The 19,387-nt window shown below is 33.1% G+C and overlaps 1 protein-coding gene and 1 long non-coding RNA gene across 3 annotated transcripts in view; both read right to left on the bottom strand.

Annotated features, from left to right (window-relative positions):
- Window positions 1–1,349: 1,349 nt before the first annotated feature.
- The window catches only part of LOC127726919 (dolichyl-diphosphooligosaccharide--protein glycosyltransferase subunit 1-like), a 44,052-nt gene continuing 26,014 nt past the window's right edge, over window positions 1,350–19,387 (bottom strand). The window contains exons 3-10 of the mRNA XM_052234302.1: window positions 13,600–13,912; window positions 12,263–12,469; window positions 11,662–11,854; window positions 10,928–11,027; window positions 5,868–6,006; window positions 3,027–3,146; window positions 2,080–2,325; window positions 1,350–1,639 (exon numbers count right to left, since the gene is read on the bottom strand). Of these exons, the coding sequence (XP_052090262.1) occupies window positions 1,457–1,639; window positions 2,080–2,325; window positions 3,027–3,146; window positions 5,868–6,006; window positions 10,928–11,027; window positions 11,662–11,854; window positions 12,263–12,469; window positions 13,600–13,912 (1,501 nt within the window). The 3' untranslated portion in view covers window positions 1,350–1,456. The remainder of the gene's footprint in view (window positions 1,640–2,079; window positions 2,326–3,026; window positions 3,147–5,867; window positions 6,007–10,927; window positions 11,028–11,661; window positions 11,855–12,262; window positions 12,470–13,599; window positions 13,913–19,387) is intronic.
- LOC127726937 (uncharacterized) lies at window positions 15,752–16,807 on the bottom strand. Of its 2 annotated transcripts, none has more exons than XR_007993712.1 (2): window positions 16,574–16,807; window positions 15,752–16,426 (listed from the first exon to the last, which is right to left on the bottom strand). It is a non-coding gene; the product is annotated as an uncharacterized LOC127726937 (long non-coding RNA). The 2 variants fall into 2 exon arrangements; XR_007993713.1 differs by having other exon boundaries at window positions 15,752–16,279.

The following is a 19,387-nucleotide window of genomic DNA, read 5'->3' as shown; positions in this document are numbered from 1 at the left end:
TTTTACAGCCGATTGCAATGAGTGTGTAGATACAGGTAATATCTTTGGTTAGCCTGCTTGCTAGCTGAACAATGAAGTCATTATTAGTTTAGGTAAACTACCCTCTTTTAAGAGAAGACTTGTCCGACAGATAACCAATCTGTATGTAGGACTAGACTACTTCGAAAGGAGGGTAGTATACCTTACATAATAATGATTTCACGGTTCAGCTAGCAAGCAAGCTAACCAAAGATATTACCTGTACCTACACACTCATTGCAATCGGCTGTAAAAAACGACGATGACGCCAATGTCATACCAATATACGACCGCAATTTTTTTTTGCGGTCATATAAAAACTGTAAAATTTTCTTAAAATTACCAAATTCAGGGGCAGCAACCCAACAATAGGTTGTCTCCCCATGTCAGATTTGCTCTAAATGCTTTAGTTTCAGAGATATAAGCCAAAAACTGCATTTACCCCCATGTTCTATTTTTATCCATAGCGGCCATCTTGGTTGATGGGCGGGGGGCGTCAGATACATTTTTTAAACTAGATACCCTCAGGATGATTTAGGCCAAGTTTGGTTTTATTTGGCCAAGTAGTTTCAGAGGAGAAGATTTTTGTAAAAGGACGACAATGACGAACGCAAAGTGATGAGAAAAGCTCACTTGGCCCTTTTGGGCCAGGTGAGCCAAAAATTCGTAAGGGTTCAGCGGAACCCAGTGTCTCGCCTACTTTTGCTGTTAATCGCAGGCTCAACAAAAATGAGGAAAAAATTAATAAAAATATTCCTCTCTATACTATCTTTTGATTGTAAGTAGCTTCTGTCCAAGTTTGGTAAAAATCCAGGATAGTTTATGAATCTAATAAATGTTTTAAAAACTTAACCTTTTAAATTTCCTTCTAGATACTAGCTTTTAATCATAAACAAGCTTCTGTCCAAGTTTGGTACAAATCCAGGATAGTTTAAGAAAGTAATTAAAATTTTAAAAACTTTAACCACAGAGTGAATGTAATGTTAACTGGCAGAAAAACTAAGTCCATTTATAAGTAAAATACGGAAAAAATGGAATTTTTTTTTTTACAAAATTTACTTCTGGATACTATCTTATGATCATAAACAAGCTTCTTTCTAAGTTTGTTAGAAATCCAGGATAGTTTAAGAAAGTTATTAAAATTTCAAAAACTTTAACCACAGAGTGAATATTTGTGGACGCCGCCGACGGAATGTAGGATCGCTATGTCTCGCTTTTTCGACAAAAGTCGAAGGCTCGACAAAAATGACATCTATTTCTCAACTCCTGAAACATTCTTTGTGGTTACAACAATAAGAAAACCAACTTCCACAAGACAGAGAAAGACAAGCTTTTTTTATAATTTTTTTTATGTTATTTTAATTTTTTCCTAAAATTGACAAATATGTTAAGTAAAACTTCTTTTAAGTGTTTAAGATTACTGTCTTTTGTCAATCAATTATAAACTAGCTCGTACACTTTCCATTTTCTGAAGTAGTTCTTCCCGTTTGGTATTATTAGCTTTCTCTTGGTCAATATAAGCTTGTCTTGTCATTTTATTGTTGACAAGTTTCTCAGAATATTGTATAGCCACAGCTATAAGATCTTTGTGTTGAGTATCTAGACGTTGTAGTTCGCCAACCTGGAAAATTAATAAGTTGAAAGTATTAAACTCAGAAAAAACCTTGTTCATAAACCTTCCAAAAGTACACACAAGATCTTTTTTTTAATTATTTTTATTGTTGATAAATGTGCTAATCTTTTGCCTATTTATCAAAAATCTTCAAATCAGTAATCAGTAATTTATGTACGTTTAATTAACATTTTAAGATAAAAGAAAGCTTTAGTATAAATAAGTATTATACATAGACACATGATGAGACATAACATAATGATCATGTGAACTAAGGACAGATGAACACCCTATACTATAGTAACAACAAACTAAATGCATGATGAAAAGTGAAAAAAATTAATAATACCAGAAACTGGTAAGTAAAACATATTGAAATATTTCCAGTAAAGTGTACTGTAATTTCTAAAATCAATATTCACATTACATGTACAATACCGGTCTATTACCTTTTCAGCAGCATCAGCTCCCTCATTTTTCAGTTGGGATTGTAGACCTTGAATTTGCTGAGTCAGCTGTTTGTAGTCACCATCTATCTTCTTCCTACTATTGGTGAAGTTAGTAGCATCCTTGGTAGACTTAAATTTGTTAACAGCATCATCAAAACTCTGGTACAGAGCACTTCTCTTGTCCTGTAGACTCTGAACCTCCTCCAGGATACTGGCTACTCTCATCTTGCTCTCTTTGGCTTCATCCTGGAAACAAATCATGTGTAATGTAAATTGTCAACAAATCATGTGTCATGTAAATTGTCAACAAATCATGTGCAATGTAAATTGTCAACAAATCATGTGCAATGTAAATTTTCAACAAATCATGTGTAATGTAAATTGTCAATAAATCATGTGTAATGTAAATAAATTGTCAACAAATCATGTGTGATATAAATTGTGAAATGTAAATTGTCAACAAATCATGATTAAAAAAATTACATCAATACTTTGAATTGATTATGTTTTAAATTGTCAACAAAATCTAGCATTTACTTTAAAATTATATCAACAGAACACATTCATTTATTTTTAATGGATTTTAACAAAACATCTTGAAGTTTTGAATAGGTCTTACTGTAATAATCCAATTATTGGACCATGATATTTTCAGAATGGCTCCATACACTTATTTAAGAAATCATCCTAATATTAAGATTTATAATGAAATCTTTAGGCGTACATAAATACTGCAAATACTATTTTTGTTTCATAAACATGATAAATAGAAAGCAAACACAAAAATATTTTAAAAACAATGCCTTTTTTAAAAATAAATCTTTCTCAGTCTTGGTCAATCCTATTTATTGTTGGTCAAATTTCCAAAAAAAGTTGTACTTTCATTTTCATACTTTTTTCAGAAAACTGAAACTTTCCAGTCCTAACCTTAATAAAGGATTACTTACCTTTGTAATAGAGAAGTCCATTCTCACATATATAATAACACACAGGAAAAGTAAGTAGAAGGCTCCAACCACTAGTAAAGGCTCTTGTAGTAGTAGATACTTGTCAAAAGTGTACCACAGCTGAAAAACAGTAAGTTATACTCAATATCAACTATTTCAACAAAGTCTGATTTTTAGTTTTTCTGTTTCATGTAATCTCACTTCTACACAGTCAGCATTTTATTCAATCCTTGTTTCATTAACATATCTATAAAATCTAATTTAAACCAGGTAAATAAATCCCAGTCTTGCCCACCTATTATAAACATGTTTATTTTTGCCCTTTAAATGCATAAACATTTTTGTGCAGAAGTTAAATTTGCACATTATCAAAATTATACCATTCCAACTAGTATATTAGATTTCTCCTAATTTGTTGAGCATTTTAAGTTATTGTGTATTCAGCCCTCAAAGTAGCTTCTGAAATGAGGTTGCCAATTGGCCACCAGACATAAAAATTTAGTGGCCAACTCAAAATTTCAGTGGCCAGGAAATAATTTCAGGTCGCCTACATTTTTTTTATAGCTAAACAACCCTTGTGAAATAAAAATATTAAGTTTTTGTTGTGTTTTTATGCTGACGAGTGTAGAAAATAGTTTGTGTAAATCAACTGTTAATAAATTGCTTTGCCGGGCGCAGCTGGATACGACCGCAGAGGTCCAACCCTGAACAGTTGGGGCATAAGTGTATGCAATATTCGCGTTTGATACAGGTCTGAATTTAGATTGTTATTAAATATTTGACACATAAAAGGTTTCTGACACAGAATACATGTAACTGTAGTCAAAGAACTTAGAATTGGTTATATGATTTGAATTTATATTCAATTTTTTGCTTTTGAGCAATACACTTTGATGTTGCGAATTGACCCCCCCCTCCCCCCCCAAAAAAAAAATTTACCCCCCTTTTGCTTTTGTGCAATACACTATGCTGTTGCGTATTAACCCCCCTCCCCACACACACACTTTTTGAAGAAATCTGAAAGAGAAAAAATTGACCCCCTACAATTTCTTTTTATCCCATCCCCCCCCCCCCCCAAATTCTTTTCCTCAAGATATGGTCAGAATCTCAATTCAAATTTCCAATGGAGTTTGCAACCATAATTACCCATTTAAATTTACCATAGTGCTAACTTAATCTATTTTATAATAGAATTTAAAATATGGTGTCAAATCTTTCATATGGATTAAAAAAAAAAAGATGCAACATTTGCAGATATTTTTACTGGTCTTCCTTTATAAATATGCATTTCTTTAAACATAATTTAAAAGCAGTGTAAGGGAGGTAATCAAAACGTATTTAGATTACCTCCCTTACACTGCTTTTAAATTGTCTTAATTGTTCATTAACCATTACTTTATACATAATTTTAAAGCAGTGTAAGGGAGGTAATTCAAATGATGTATTTGAATTACCTCCCTTACACTGCTTTAAAGTATGTTTTGTACTAAAGTATTTGTCCATTAACCAGCACACCCTTGTTTTTCCCCCTTTTTGCCCCTAATTCCTAAACGGTTTGAGCCATAACCCTCCAAAGCAAATCTTAACCATCCCTTTGTAGTATGAAAACTTGTGGTATAATTTCAGAGAGATCCATATACCGTTCCACCAGTTATTGTCTGGAAACTTATTTTTGGCCCCTTATTCCTTAATTGTTGGAACCATAACCCCCAAAATCAATCCCAACCTTCCCATTGTGGTATTGAACCTTATGGTAAAATTTCATAGAGATCCATTCACTTAAAACTAAAGTTATTGTGCAAAAAACAATGTGTCTTCGGACGACGACGCCAGCGTCATACCAATATACAACAGCAAAAAATTTGATATTATATTCATTGATATTGTTCATGTTTTAAAACAGTCTGCGACGTTAAGCGGTAGCCCAAAGCCCAAATATAGTAAAAATCTCATCGGATTTGTGCAGAAGCACTGGTGATTGCCCGATCAGTCAAGTGAACATCTGAAATTGTTTGCTAAATTGTAGCCAGTATTTTATTGAAACTATGAGAACAAGTTACAAAATTGTCCCGACCTTGTTTCCATCCTTTAACTGACAATATCAAGAACGAGGCTCGACCATGTGCTTTCAATAAACACAATCTATAAATGCCAATGGTTTTCTTTTTAACGGCACGTAATAGTCCAAGTTGTGACTGAGTGCGGAAATACGAAGATAGATATATATAAATCCTGTCAGTAAGTCAACAACAACAAATTGCTTACAAATGAACTACAAGTACCTGATGCAATAAAGCACTGACAAGATTAAGCTTAAATCTAAAAGGCGCTTGAAATACAGTAAAAGTTTGTGTTACTGTCAAGCGCTCAGACGATTTTTTAAAACCTGACTCTGATCAGGGCAAACTTTCCGAAAATTTACGGTCGCCAGATTTTCAATATTCTAAAATTCTAAAAGGCGACCACTTATGAATTTTTGGTCACCAATCAGCTTTTAAAGTTGCCCAGGCGACCATTTCAGTAGACTTAATTGATGGCTGGTATTTGCGAAAAAATATTTTAGATTAAAAAGACAACTTATTTGTGTTTGAACTTAAAAGATAGGACTACATTTTCATAAATAATAGAAACAAAAAGAAAACTTTAAATAATAAATAATAGAACTAGGGTATCCAAAATCTTTGGAAAGACTTGTATATGAATGACAGTTAAATATGTGGTTTAAATTGTTGCTTTATTTTTGAAGTTTCATTTCATTTAAAATGCATATTCAACAAATTCACAAAAAGACAATTCTGATAGAAAACATATAGCTGGAAAAAATTTATGTGACAACTATACCTCAAAATCTTGAATATGTGCATCAACAAGATTAGTTTTATGAGCTACTATCACTGGTCTACCAACAGTATCTAGGTATGTAAAATGAAGGGAATTCTTATCTTTCTTTACACTGAATGGGGTAACCAGCTTGGTGTTCCTACAAAACAAAACATTCATATAAAGAGATGAACAAGTATCAAGCAACATAATTTTGATTAAACATATAAAGTAAGGGCAAAGTCTGATTTGCTTATGGAAACCTCAAAAGTAATTCAGATTTTGAAAAAAATAAATGTGGATAGTGTCCACATGTTGACACAGATGATGCCCCCACTTGCATATCATATAGTTATAAAGGGACATAACTGAAGAACGGTAGAAGTGACACTACCCAAATTTGAACTTGATCTGAGTTTTGTGGTAATAAGCATTGTGTGTAAGTCACATAACATTTGGTTGAGGCTAACTTAAGTAGAGAACAGAAACGAAAAATTCAGCAATATTTCTATTTGTAAACACGCATTACTCTAGAACGGTTGAGTACAAGTTTTATAACATTTGGTTGAGACAAACTAAAAAATTCAGCAATTTTTATGTTTATAAAGGGACATAACTCAAGAATGGTAAAAGTGTTGCCACCAAATTTCGTACTTAATCTGTATTATGTAGTAATAAGCATTGTGTATCAGTTCAGAGTTCGCGAAAACTTATTTTGACCCGTCGGTCATGGGACCGACAAAGCACGATTATTTGTCAGTCCTACAAAATTTTAGCCAGTCCTACAAAATCTGTCAATTTTTATCCTGAAATAAAATTATTAACATATTTTATCGAAAAATAAAATTAATAACATATTTTATCGAAAAATAACTTTATTAATATTAGTTTTATTCTTCGCACCCACAGGCAAATTAACAATGAAGGACCAGTTCAGGTCTTCTGATTGTTCTTATTTAAAGTCATCTTCACTGTCCATTTCATCATCTGAATCACTTTCTCGGCTGTTACAGTATTTGTTTGCACCATTGTAGGGTTCAATCGCCGATTGTTTGCCAGGGATGGCTCTATGAACAAATTTAGTAGGCCACGTGTAGATCGCCGCTTTGGTTTGTTTATAATAAATCCGTAAACCAGTACCGGAAATTGGCAGCGGGTCCACTTGATAACCGATGTAAACACTTATTGGAAACAGTTGCGGTACATCTAATAACCGATGTAAAAAAGTGCCGAAATATGCACTACAACGGCCGTTTTAACATCGGTCATCGGGACCGGCACTAGCCTTCAAAATACTGGTCCGAGCCTCATTTTGACCGACCATTTTCGTGAACTCTGTAAGTTTCATAACATTTGGTTGAGGCAAACTAAAGTTAGAAAACGGAAACAAAAAATTTGTACTTGATCTTAGTTTTGTGGTAATGAATATTGTGTATAGGTTTCATAATGTTTGGTTGGGGCAAACTTAAGTTACAGAATGGAAACTAAAAATTTTGCAATCTTTCGATTTACAAAGGGGCATAACTCAATAATGGTTAAAGTGACACTACCCAAATTCACCTTGATCTGTGTTTTATTAGTGGAAGTCAAAATTAAACATTGCATTGTATAAATCATTGATTGTAGTTGATTCAACTTCAATCATGGACAAAGGAAGATAACTCCAATTTTAAAATTACTTGATATTTAGAAGAAAATGAAAATTTTGAAATTTGTCCATTTATAAAGGGGCATAACTCTAGAACGGTTAAAGTGACGCCACTAAAATTCAAACTTGATCTGTGTTTTGTGGTAATAAGCATTGTGTATAAGTTTCATAACATTTGGTTGAGGCAAGCTTTAGTTAGAGAAGGGAAACCAATTTTGGGACGTACAGACAGACGTACGTACCTCCGTACGTATATACAGACGGACAAGGGTAAAACTTAATGCTCCCACTGCTACGGCAGGGGCATAAAAACTTGTGACAAGGGCATTACAAGATTCTGAAAAAGTTTCAATAAATTCTAATAAGGGGTTTAGGACGAGTTGCCGATACAAAAATATGATTCAAATCATGACTTTGAGACAGAAACATGAACATGTGGCAGGGTTAAACTAGTTCTTTGTAATCTGAACCCTCCACCTATTTAATCTCAATCAGTGGAATAACAAAACATAGATTATAGAACATAAAATAATAAAATGCTTCGCTGGGGCGCAGCTTGATACGACCGCAGAGGTCGAACCCTGAACAGTTGGGGCAAGTATGGACACAACATTCAAGCTTGATACAGCTCAGAATTTGGATTGTTATTAAATATTTGACACAGCATAGGTTTCTGACACAGAAAGAATGTGGTCTAAGAACTTGAATTTTTTTAATTTACCTATTATGGTCCAATGTCCAAAATCAAAATACATGGTTTTATTCAGCATATCAAAGAACCCCATATATTCAATTTTTGTTAAAATCAAACAAAGTTTAATTTTGGACCCCAACTTGGACAAACTTGAAAACTGGGCCCATAATCAAAAATCTAAACACATGTTTAGATTCAGCATATCAAAGAACCCCAAGAATTCAATTTTTGCTAAAATCAAACTAAGTTTAATTTTGGACCCTTTGGACCTTAATGTAGACCAATTTAAAAAACGGGACTTAAAATTAAAAATCTAAATATACGGTTAGATTTGGAATATCAAAGAACCCCAATAATTCAATTTTTGATGAAATCAAATAAAGTTTAATTTTGGACCCTTTTGACCTCAATATGAACCAATTTGATAGCGGGGCCCACAAATAAAAAATCTAAATTCATGGTTAGATTCAGCATAACAAAGAACCCCATATATTCAATTTTTGTTGAAATCAAAAAAAGTATAATTTTGGACCCCAACTTGGACCAACTTGAAAACTGGGCCCATAATCAAAAATCTAAACACATGTTTAGATTCAGCATATCAAAGAACCCCAAGAATTCAATTTTTGTTAAAATCAAACTAAGTTTAATTTTGGACCCTTTGGACCTCAATGAAGACCAATTTAAAAAACGGGACCCAAATTAAAAATCTAAAAACACGGTAAGATTTGGCATATCAAAGAACCCCAATAATTCAATTTTCGATGAAATCAAACAAAGTTTAATTTTGGACCCTTTTGACCTCAATATGAACCAATATGATAGCGGGGCCTACAAATAAAAAATCTAAATACATGGTTAGATTCAGCATATCAAAGAACCTCATATATTCAATTTTTGTTGAAATGAAACAAAGTTTAATTTTGGACCCCAATTTGGACCAACTTGAAAACTGGGCCCATAATCAAAAATCTAAATACATGTTTAGATTCAGCATATCAAAGAACCCCATATATTCAATTTTTGTTGAAATCAAACAAAGTTTAAATACTGGACCCTATCTTGGACCAACTTGAAAACTGGGCCCATAATCAAAAATCTAAACACATGTTTAGATTCAGCAAATCAAAGAACCCCAAGAATTCAATTTTTGTTAAAATCAAACTAAGTTTAATTTGGACCCTTTGGACCTCAATGTAGACCAATTTAAAAAACAGGACCCAAAATTAAAAACCTAAATACACGGTTAGATTTGGAATATCAAAGAACCCCAATAATTCAATTTTAGATGAAATCAAACAAAGTTTAATTTTGGACCCTTTTGACCTCAATATGAACCAATTAGATAACGGGATCCACAAATAAAAAATCTAAATACATGGTTAGATTCAGCATATCAAAGAACCCCATATATTCAATTTTTGTTGAAATCAAACAAAGTTTAATTTTGGACCCCAATTTGGACCAACTTGAAAACTGGGCCAAAAATCAAAAATCTAAATACATGTTTAGATTCAGCATATCAAAGAACCTCATATATTCAATTTTTGCTAAAATCAAACAAAGTTTAATTTTGGATCCTTTGGACAATAATGTAGACCAATTTGAAAACTGGACCCAAAATTAAAAATCTAAATACACTGTTAGATTCGGCATAACAAATAAATAAATGTGATTAAAGATTTTACAAATCTAATGCGCCATACTGTGCAATTAAAGATTACTTCTTGAAATTTTTCAATATTTGAAATTTGAAAAAAAAATAATATTTGAAGAATAATTCTTTTTAATTTCTGAAATCTGAAATGAGAAAAAATTGGCCCCCCACAATTTCTTTTTATCCCCCCCCCCCCCCTTTTCCCCCCAAAAAATTCTTTCCCTCAAGATATGGTCATAATCTCAATTCAAATTCCCAATGGAGTTGGCAACCATAATTACCCATTTAAATTTACCATAGTGCTAACTTAATCTATTTTATAATAGAATTAATAAAAATATAGTGTCAAATCTTTCATATGGATTTTTTTGTAAAAAAAAAAGATGAAAACATTTGCAGATATTTTTACTGGTCTTCCTTTATAAATATGCATTTCTTTAAACATAATTTAAAAGCAGTGTAAGGGAAGTAACCAAAACGTTGTATTTGGATTACCTCCCTTACACTGTTTTAGATTATCTTTATTGTTCATTAACCATTACTTTATACATAATTTAAAAGCAGTGTAAGGGAGATAATTTCAATGATGTATTTGATTTATCTCCCTTACACTGCTTTAAATTATGTTTTGTACTAAAGTATTTGTCCATTAACCAGGACAACCTTGTTTTCCCCCCTTTTTTGCCCCTAATTCCTAAACGGTTTGAGCCATAACCCCCCAAAGCAAATCCTAACCATCCCTTTGTGGTATGGAAACTTGTAGTATAATTTCAGAGAGATCCATACACCGTTCCACAGTTATTGTCTGGAAACTAGAAAATGCTCATTTTTGGCCCCTTTTTGGCCCCTAATTCCTTAACTGTTGGTACCATAACCCCCAAAATCAATCCCAACCTTCCTTTTGTGGTATTTAACCTTATGGTCAAATTTCAAAAAGATCCATTCACTTAAACTAAAGTTAGAGTGCGAAAACCAATATGTATTCGGACGACGACGACGACGCCAACGTCATACCAATATACGACCACAAAATTTTTTTGCGGTCGTATAAAAATCATTACAGAATAAACATTATGACTTACTTAGCACCTTCAGGTAGAATAATCTTGACTGTCATTTCATCAATAACAACATCATCAAATATATGGTCAACAAATCTCATTTTTAAAGCATACTGGTTTCCTGAAGAAATAAATAATTACCATGTTCTACATTTTTGGAAGAATTAAAAACTTTCTTTTATGCAAGAAAAGACTGGGTGTGATAGTGGCTTTATTTGGTCTAATTTTTTTACCCAAGTTTAAACTTATCATTTAAAGTTTCCATTATGTCTGTTTCAAAGTTGAGGTAATGCAAAATTAGAAACAAAGTTTTCGAACAATGATCCAACAATAAAAGTTGTTGTTACGTCACAAAAAGGTCTAATGCATTTTTGTGAGAAATACATATATTTTGGTCTTTTTCATCCATGAATAAAGAGCGCAAGTAAGTACCCACTAAAGAATTAACCAGTGTTTGTCTTTATGAAGAACAATTTTCACGTAAATATTTTGGTGGTGCTTGCCTGTGCTAAATATTTCCCATCAACAAATATGTGACAAAATTTGCAAATTTTTCATTGTTTGTTTAAATCTTAATAATTTTTCAAAGGTCTTACAGTTGAACTTTGCACATATTTAACAACCATGTTTATCAAAGCAAAAATACAATTTGAAATTTATTATTTTCATAGGACAAAAAGTCCACTTAGCGTACTATTTACCAACCAACAGGTAAAAGCACTGATTTATTCAATCTCCACTACAATTCTTCTTACCTTGATTATATAAATACTGATAACTTGGAACATTGTATCCCAACAAATACTGAGTTTTCCATCCTCCAAACAGAGGAAATCTTGGACGGAGTTCGACCTCAACCATATCGTCTAGTTCCTTCAGATGACTGGTAGAGATGTTTCCAATCTCATCTCTATAGTAAACATCTTTGGCTGATGCTGGTAAAACAGTCTACAATATAAACAATATTACAACTATATCAACCATCAACATGTCTTTTTTAACATACAGCAATATACACTTCAATTACTACAAGTCACTTAAATTTAAATAGTATTATTTTTTGTCTATGAACAGAAATATATTTCGACAGTGTACCTGAAATTATTTATTATTTGAACTGGACATTCAGTCATGTTTATTGGCAATATTTACCTGCATACATGAGAAATTACTAAACCAAATGACTTTAAAATGTGCCCAATTGATATTTACAATTTATGATAAACAATATCATACAAGTTTGACAAACACATATCATCACTGATGAATCCAAGAAATACATACCTCAATAACTAAATGTTATAACAAGTCGTACTTGAATTTTAAACAATTTCATTATCTTTAAACTGTTCCTACCTTGAACGATTTAATAGATGCTCCAGCATCTTGTGTCCTTTGATAATCATATCTAGAGAAAGGTCCATTGAGGTCAGCTCCAGAATGTCTCATCTGTATGTTCTCCTCCACAGCTATGTTTCCCCAGTGAGACAATTCAATCACACGTTCTAAATGTGTGACTGTCAAGAATGGATTATTGTTCTCTGCATGAACTCTCAACTCAGCCTTTAAAACGTAAACATTCAAATTTACTTATAATTACTTTAAATATCTTAAGTCAATGGTTGTTGATCTTACATAATAGTTATTTTAAATTCATAGTCATGACTTGTCTTTCAGAAAACTTACTTTCACTTTCCATTTGTATATATTTATCTGCTGGGAATGTGCATCTTGTAAGTTTTATTATCTTTCGTGAATTTGTGATCTTTTGCTTTAAATTCTATGCTTTAATACTCTGTAATGTGTATGTGACTGTATGTGACTGATGCATTTTTTGCAACAATTCAAATTATGTAAATATTACAGCAACTCCTACCTTCTTGATAAATTTCAGGTATTTAGAGTAAGCCATTTGTGGGCAATTCATTGCCTATAAAACATCTGTTTTATGCACAAGATGAACTTTTGTATAAAATGCAAAATTTTATCAAACGTATGTATAATTTCTTTTCTTTTGAATGTCCTTAACATACATTAACAATTGCACATATCTGACTGCACACATTATACTAAAACAAGGATTTGAGTCCTTAGGACAACATGCCCAACTTGCACAATCACATTTCAATATTCAGTGAACAACAAAATCGGGTTCAATATCCTAATTTGGCATCTATTCAAAAAGTTCACATCATAATGAACATGTAACCCCACCACATTTTGTATGCACCTGTCAGGACCCTGTAATTCCATGGTTGTCAATTGTTGCTGTATATCATATTTGTTTTTCTTCATTGTTTTGTACATTAATCAGGCCGTTAGTTTTCTCGTTTAAATTGTTTTACATTTGTCAATTCAGGACCTTTTATAGGTAACTATATGCTGTATAAATTTTCAACCATTGAAGGCTGTGTGGTGACCTATAGTTGTTAACTTATTGGTCATTTAGTCTCTGGTGACGAGTTGTCTAACTGGTAATCATACCACGTTATTTTTATATTAGTAATAAGTTTAAAGTTGATGCCACCACAACTGCATTGTAAACTTTAACCTACTAATGCCTTCAAACAAATTTTTTATTGTTATTTACGGGATGGAAGGAAAACAGGTTGACAGCCACAAATACTAGAAAACATAATGCCCCCTATAGTATTGTAAGCCAGGCATAAAAACAAGATGTTTCTCAAACTAACCTCTGTAAATGGCTCCCTGGCTTCATAAGGTCCATATGTTATACTTTTTTCACTCTGTGAGACAGGTTTTGGTGATTTGCTGTAGGATTCTATAGATGATGTGGCCAAGTTAACTGTGGTAGTCTGACTGGTTATCTTGTATGGTGAATAGAGGAATACATTGCCAGTAAACACTACTAATTGTTTCTCAGACTGTTTAATCTTAGTTGGGAACGGAGACAGAGCATGGGCATAAACACTATCAACATCTACTTGTACAGATTTCCCTGCTGCAAGGCTAGATGGCAAGTTGATTCTCCAAAACTCTTTATCACTGAAATTATGACAAGTTAAAAGATTAGCACAACCGACAGAGGCTTCTCGAATATTAAACACTGACAGAGAAAAGGTAAATTGACCTTGATTTGTGCATTTTATAATGTGTATGGTATATAGTCAGATATGTTAAAAAATATAAATAAAAACCAAGCTAAAGATTTTAAGATTCATGCTTAAAACTGAATAAAATGCTCGCAGGGCGCAGCTTGATACGATCGCAGAGGTCGAACCCTGAACAGTTGGGGCAAGTATGGACACAACATTCAAGCTTGATACAGCTTTGCATTTGGATTGTGATTAAATATTTGACACAGCATAGGTTTCTGACACAGAATGAATGTGGTCTAAGAACTTAAAAATTTTAAATTGGACATTCACCTATTATGGTCCAATATCCAAAATCTAAATAAATGGTTAGATTCAGCATATCAAAGAACCCCAAGAATTCAATTTTTGATGAAATCAAACAAAGTTTAATTTAGGACCCTTTTGACCTCAATGTGGACAAAGTTGATAATGGGGCCCAAAAATCAAAAATCTAAATACATGGTTAGATTCAGCATATCAAAGAACCCCATATATTCATTTTTTGTTGAAATCAAACAAACTTTAATTTGGACCCCGATTTGGACCAACTTGAAAAATGGGCCCATAATCAAAAATCTAAATACATGTTTAGATTCAGCATATCAAAGAACCCTAAAAATTCACTTTTTGTTAAAATCAAACTAAGTTTAATTTTGGACCCTTTGGACCTTAATGTAGACCAATTTGAAAACAGAACAAAAATTAAGAATCTAAATACACAGTTAGATTCAGCATATCAAAGAACCCCAATAATTCAATTTTTGATGAAATCAAACAACGTTTAATTTTGGACCCTTTGGACCTCAATGTGGACCAATTTAAAAACTTGGCCCAAAATCCAAAAACTTAATACACGGTTAGAATCAGCATATTAAAGAACCCCGAGAATTCAAGAATAAAACCCCATTGAAATTGGTCAAGAAATAAGCAATTTATACGAAGTATCTTCTTTTGCACAATACTGTGCAATTGAATATTTCTTGCTATTGCGCAATACTGTACAATTGACAATTTCTTGCTATTGCGCAATATTGTGCTATTGGATATTTCTTACTATTGCGCAATACTGTGCAATTGAAGATTTCTTGCTATTGCGCAATACTGTGCAATTGAAGATTTCTTGCTATTGTGCAATACTGTGCAATTGAAAATTTCTTGCTATTGCACAATACTTATTATATAATAATTTACACATCCTGATTGGTGTGTATCTCCTACCATATCATTATTATTTGCTTTTAAATATAAAACAGAAATAACCAACTTAAAATGGAAAATTTTAAAAGAAAAAAAAAAGGAAAAAAAAAAAAAAAATCCCCCCCCCCCCAAATTTTTTGAACCCCCTTATGATTCATCACCCCCAAACTCAATCCCAGCCTTCCCTTTGTGGTATGGTACCTTGCAGTACAATTTCAGAGAGATCCATACACTTGAACACAAGTTATTGTCTGGAAACTAGAAAAATGCTTATTTTTGGCCCCTTTTTCCTAAACGTTTTGGGCAATTACCCCCAAACTCAATTCCAGCTTTCCCTTTGTGATATGGAACCTTGTAGTACAATTTCAGAAAGATCCATACACTTACACACAAGTTATTATCTTGAAACTAGAACAAGAGTGCACACGCTGAAATGTCTCGCCTTCTTTACTAATCATTGATATTATGTTGATAGTCCTAAATATAAAGCTTTATTACAACTGTCACATAAACTTAACATTAACCAAGTAAACTAAACATTGACCAATGAACCATGAAAATGAGGTCAAGGTCAGATGAACCATGCTAGGCAGGCATGTACAGCTAACAATTCTTCCATACAACAAATATGGTTGACCTATTGCTTATAGTTTAAGAAAAACAGACCAAAACACAAAAACTTAACACTGAGCAATGAACCTTGAAAATGAGGTCAAGGTCAAATAAAACCTGCGTGACTGACATATAGATCATAAAATATTTCCATACACCAAATGTAGTTGAACTATTGCATATAGTATTAGAAAAAAAGATCAAATCTCAAAAACTTAACTTTGACCACTGAACCATGAAAATGAGGTCAAGGTCAGATGACACCTGCCAGCTAGACATGTACACCTTACAATCATTCCATACACCAAATATAGTAGACCTATTGCATGCAGTATTAGAAAAAAAGACCAAATCTCAAAAACTTAACTTTGACCACTGAACCATGAAAATGAGGTCAAGGTCAGATGACACCTGCCAGCTAGACATGTACACCTTACAATCATTCCATACACCAAATATTGTAGACCTATTGCATACAGTATAAGAAAAACAGACCAAAACACAAAAATTTAACTATAACCACTGAACAATGAAAATGAGGTCAAGGTCAGATGACACCTGCCAGCTAGACATGTACACCTTACAATCATTCCATACACCAAATATTGTAGACCTATTGCATACAGTATAAGAAAAACAGACCAAAACACAAAAACTCAACTATAACCACTGAACCATGAAAATGAGGTCAAGGTCGGATGACACCTGCCAGCTAGACATGTACACCTTACAATCCTTCCATACACCAAATATAGTAGACCTATTGCATACAGTATAAGAAAAACAGACCAAAACACAAAAACTTAACTATAACCACTGAACCATGAAAATGAGGTCAAGGTCAGATGACACCTGCCAGTTGGACATGTACACCTTACAGTCCTTCCATACACCGAATATACTAGACCTATTGCTTATAGTATCTGAGATATGGACTTGACCACCAAAACTTAACCTTGTTCACTGATCCATGAAATGAAGTCGAGGTCAAGTGAAAACGTCTGACGGGCATGAGGACCTTGCAAGGTACGCACATACCAAATATAGTTATCCTATTACTTATAATAAGAGAGAATTTAACATTACAAAAAATCTTAACTTTTTTTTCAAGTAGTCACTGAACCATGAAAATGAGGTCAAGGACATTGGACATGTGACTGACGGAAACTTCGTAACATGAGGCATCCATATACAAAGTATGAAGCATCCAGGTCTTCCACCCTCTAAAATATAAAGCTTTTAAGAAGTGAGCTAACGCCGCCGCCGCCGGATCACTATCCCTATGTCGAGCTTTCTGCGACAAAAGTCGCAGGCTCAGGCCATAATCTTGCCGGCGAAATGACGATTTAAGTCGCCAAAGAATTTTGAAAATCGCTAAATCTCGCCGGCCGACTGACTTCATAGCGAAGTCAAATCGCTATCAAAATCGGTAAAAGGGAGACAACTTGTGATTACCAGTCTCACAGGTAAAAAAAAATGGCGACTGACAAGGAAAATCGAGATTTTCGAAACGACCCAGGCCTAATACTGTAAACGATCAAATTAAATAAATACAACGGCGACTTTGAACATCATCGGATATAACTTTCAAAACTGTTCAAACGGAAAACTGACCGTCTGTTTAAGTTATCGTTTTACGATGATTTCATCTGAGGATGTTGCGTAATCACTCAGCTGATTTGTTTTATTTTTATTACCTACACGAGTCGATCAATTTCATTATTCCGTAGGTAAAGGGTGGGAATTAACGGTAGGTATTTTACATTCATTGAATAAAAATTGAAATATAAAAGGTAGAAAGACAGCTGATGGATAATGTGATTGCAAACGTACGACACTCGACCAGATAATTTGTGATCAGCAGTAGATTTTTTCTCATGACCACTTCGTTGATATGGATGATATTTTTAAAAAATGATAGAAATTAGCTCTTTATTGCATAATTAACTGGAGATTGAAAGATATTTTCATTTATAGACTCACAATCTTTAACGATAATCTCAATTTACTACAACTAACATAAATGTCCTGGACATTCAATAATGTTTTACAAAACAATGACAAGTGGTGATATAAATTAAATTCCCAGTCATGTGAAATTCATCATATTTTTCTGGAGTTTTAAAAATAAATTGAGGCAGATGCACATGAATTTAATGCATCATAATCTTGATAATATTACTAGGCTACTCCCTCATGTCCCAATCAACAAATTTTATTTAGAACACATTATGGTATCAATAAATAAATAACAACTATATATTGTCTAAACCTTTTTATTAAGAAATTTCTATATATACATTGTGTACAATAACATATGAAAAAACTGCAAGTACATCTTTTATTGAATATAAAACAATTTCCTTAGTGATAAGCTTGAAAACATGATGCAACCGAAACGGTAATGGAATCTCGCTTCTCCAAGAAGTTGAACACTTCTCCCTTCTCTCTCATGGAAGGAGAAGTCACTTCTCCCTCTTCAAAATCCTAGATTAGGCCCTGCGCAGGCTCGACAAAAATGCTTGTTTTTTGCCCCTTTTTGGGCCCCTAATTCCTAATATTTTGAGGCAATTACCCCCAAAATCAATCCCAGCATTCCCTGTGTGATATGGAACCTTGTGGTACAATTTCAGAGAGATCCATACACTTGAACACAAGTTATTGTCTGGAAACTAGAGAAATGCTTATTTTTGGCCCCTTTTTGGCCCCTAATTCCTAAACGTTTTGGGCAATTACCCCCAAACACAATTCCAGCTTTCCCTTTGTGATATGGAACCTTGTAGTACAATTTCGGAAAGATCCATACACTTACACACAAGTTATTGTCATGAAACTAGAAAAATGCTTGTTTTTTGTCCCTTTTTTGGCCCCTTATTCCTAATATTTTGAGGCAATTACCCCCAAAATTAATCCCAGCATTCCCTGTGTGATATGGAACCTTGTGGTACAATGTCAGAGAGATCCATACACTAACACACAAGTTATGTCTGGAAGTTACAAAAATGCTTATTTTTGGCCCCTAATTCCTTAACTGTTGGTACCATAACCCCCAAAATCAATCCCAACCTTCCTTTTGTGGTATTGAACCTTATGGTAAAATTTCATAGAGATCCATTCACTTAAACTAAAGTTAGAGTGCGAAAACCAATGTGTCTTGGGATGACACCAGACGACGACAACGACGCCAACGTCATACCAATATACGACCGCAAAATTTTTTTGCGGTCGTATAAAAAGGCTGTCTTGCTGAAACCACCTACATGTATTTCACCATTTTGAAATCAACTGTAAATTCATAAATTATTTTTTATTATTGCTAATAATGGGACTGGGTAAGTATCCCAATAATAAGATCTCACATTCTGATATATGATACATATAACATATATCTGTATTCAGATTTTCCTGAAATTGCAATAATTGATCTTGCATGTCTGTACATTCTTCAAAAATTGCAATAATAAATGATGCAATAATTTCTGAATATATTAGTTAACATTATCAATATTGATGAAAAAAGCACTGTACTTTCCTGAGGTATCAATTTTAAGTTACAAGCAAAACATGAAATTTA

The sequence above is a fragment of the Mytilus californianus genome, unplaced genomic scaffold (assembly GCF_021869535.1).
Source record: "Mytilus californianus isolate M0D057914Y unplaced genomic scaffold, xbMytCali1.0.p SCAF_19, whole genome shotgun sequence".
In the NCBI taxonomy this organism is placed as follows: domain Eukaryota; kingdom Metazoa; phylum Mollusca; class Bivalvia; order Mytilida; family Mytilidae; genus Mytilus; species Mytilus californianus.
The sequence above is the reverse complement of the archived record's forward strand: the minus strand, read 5'-3'. Positions and strand labels throughout refer to the sequence as shown.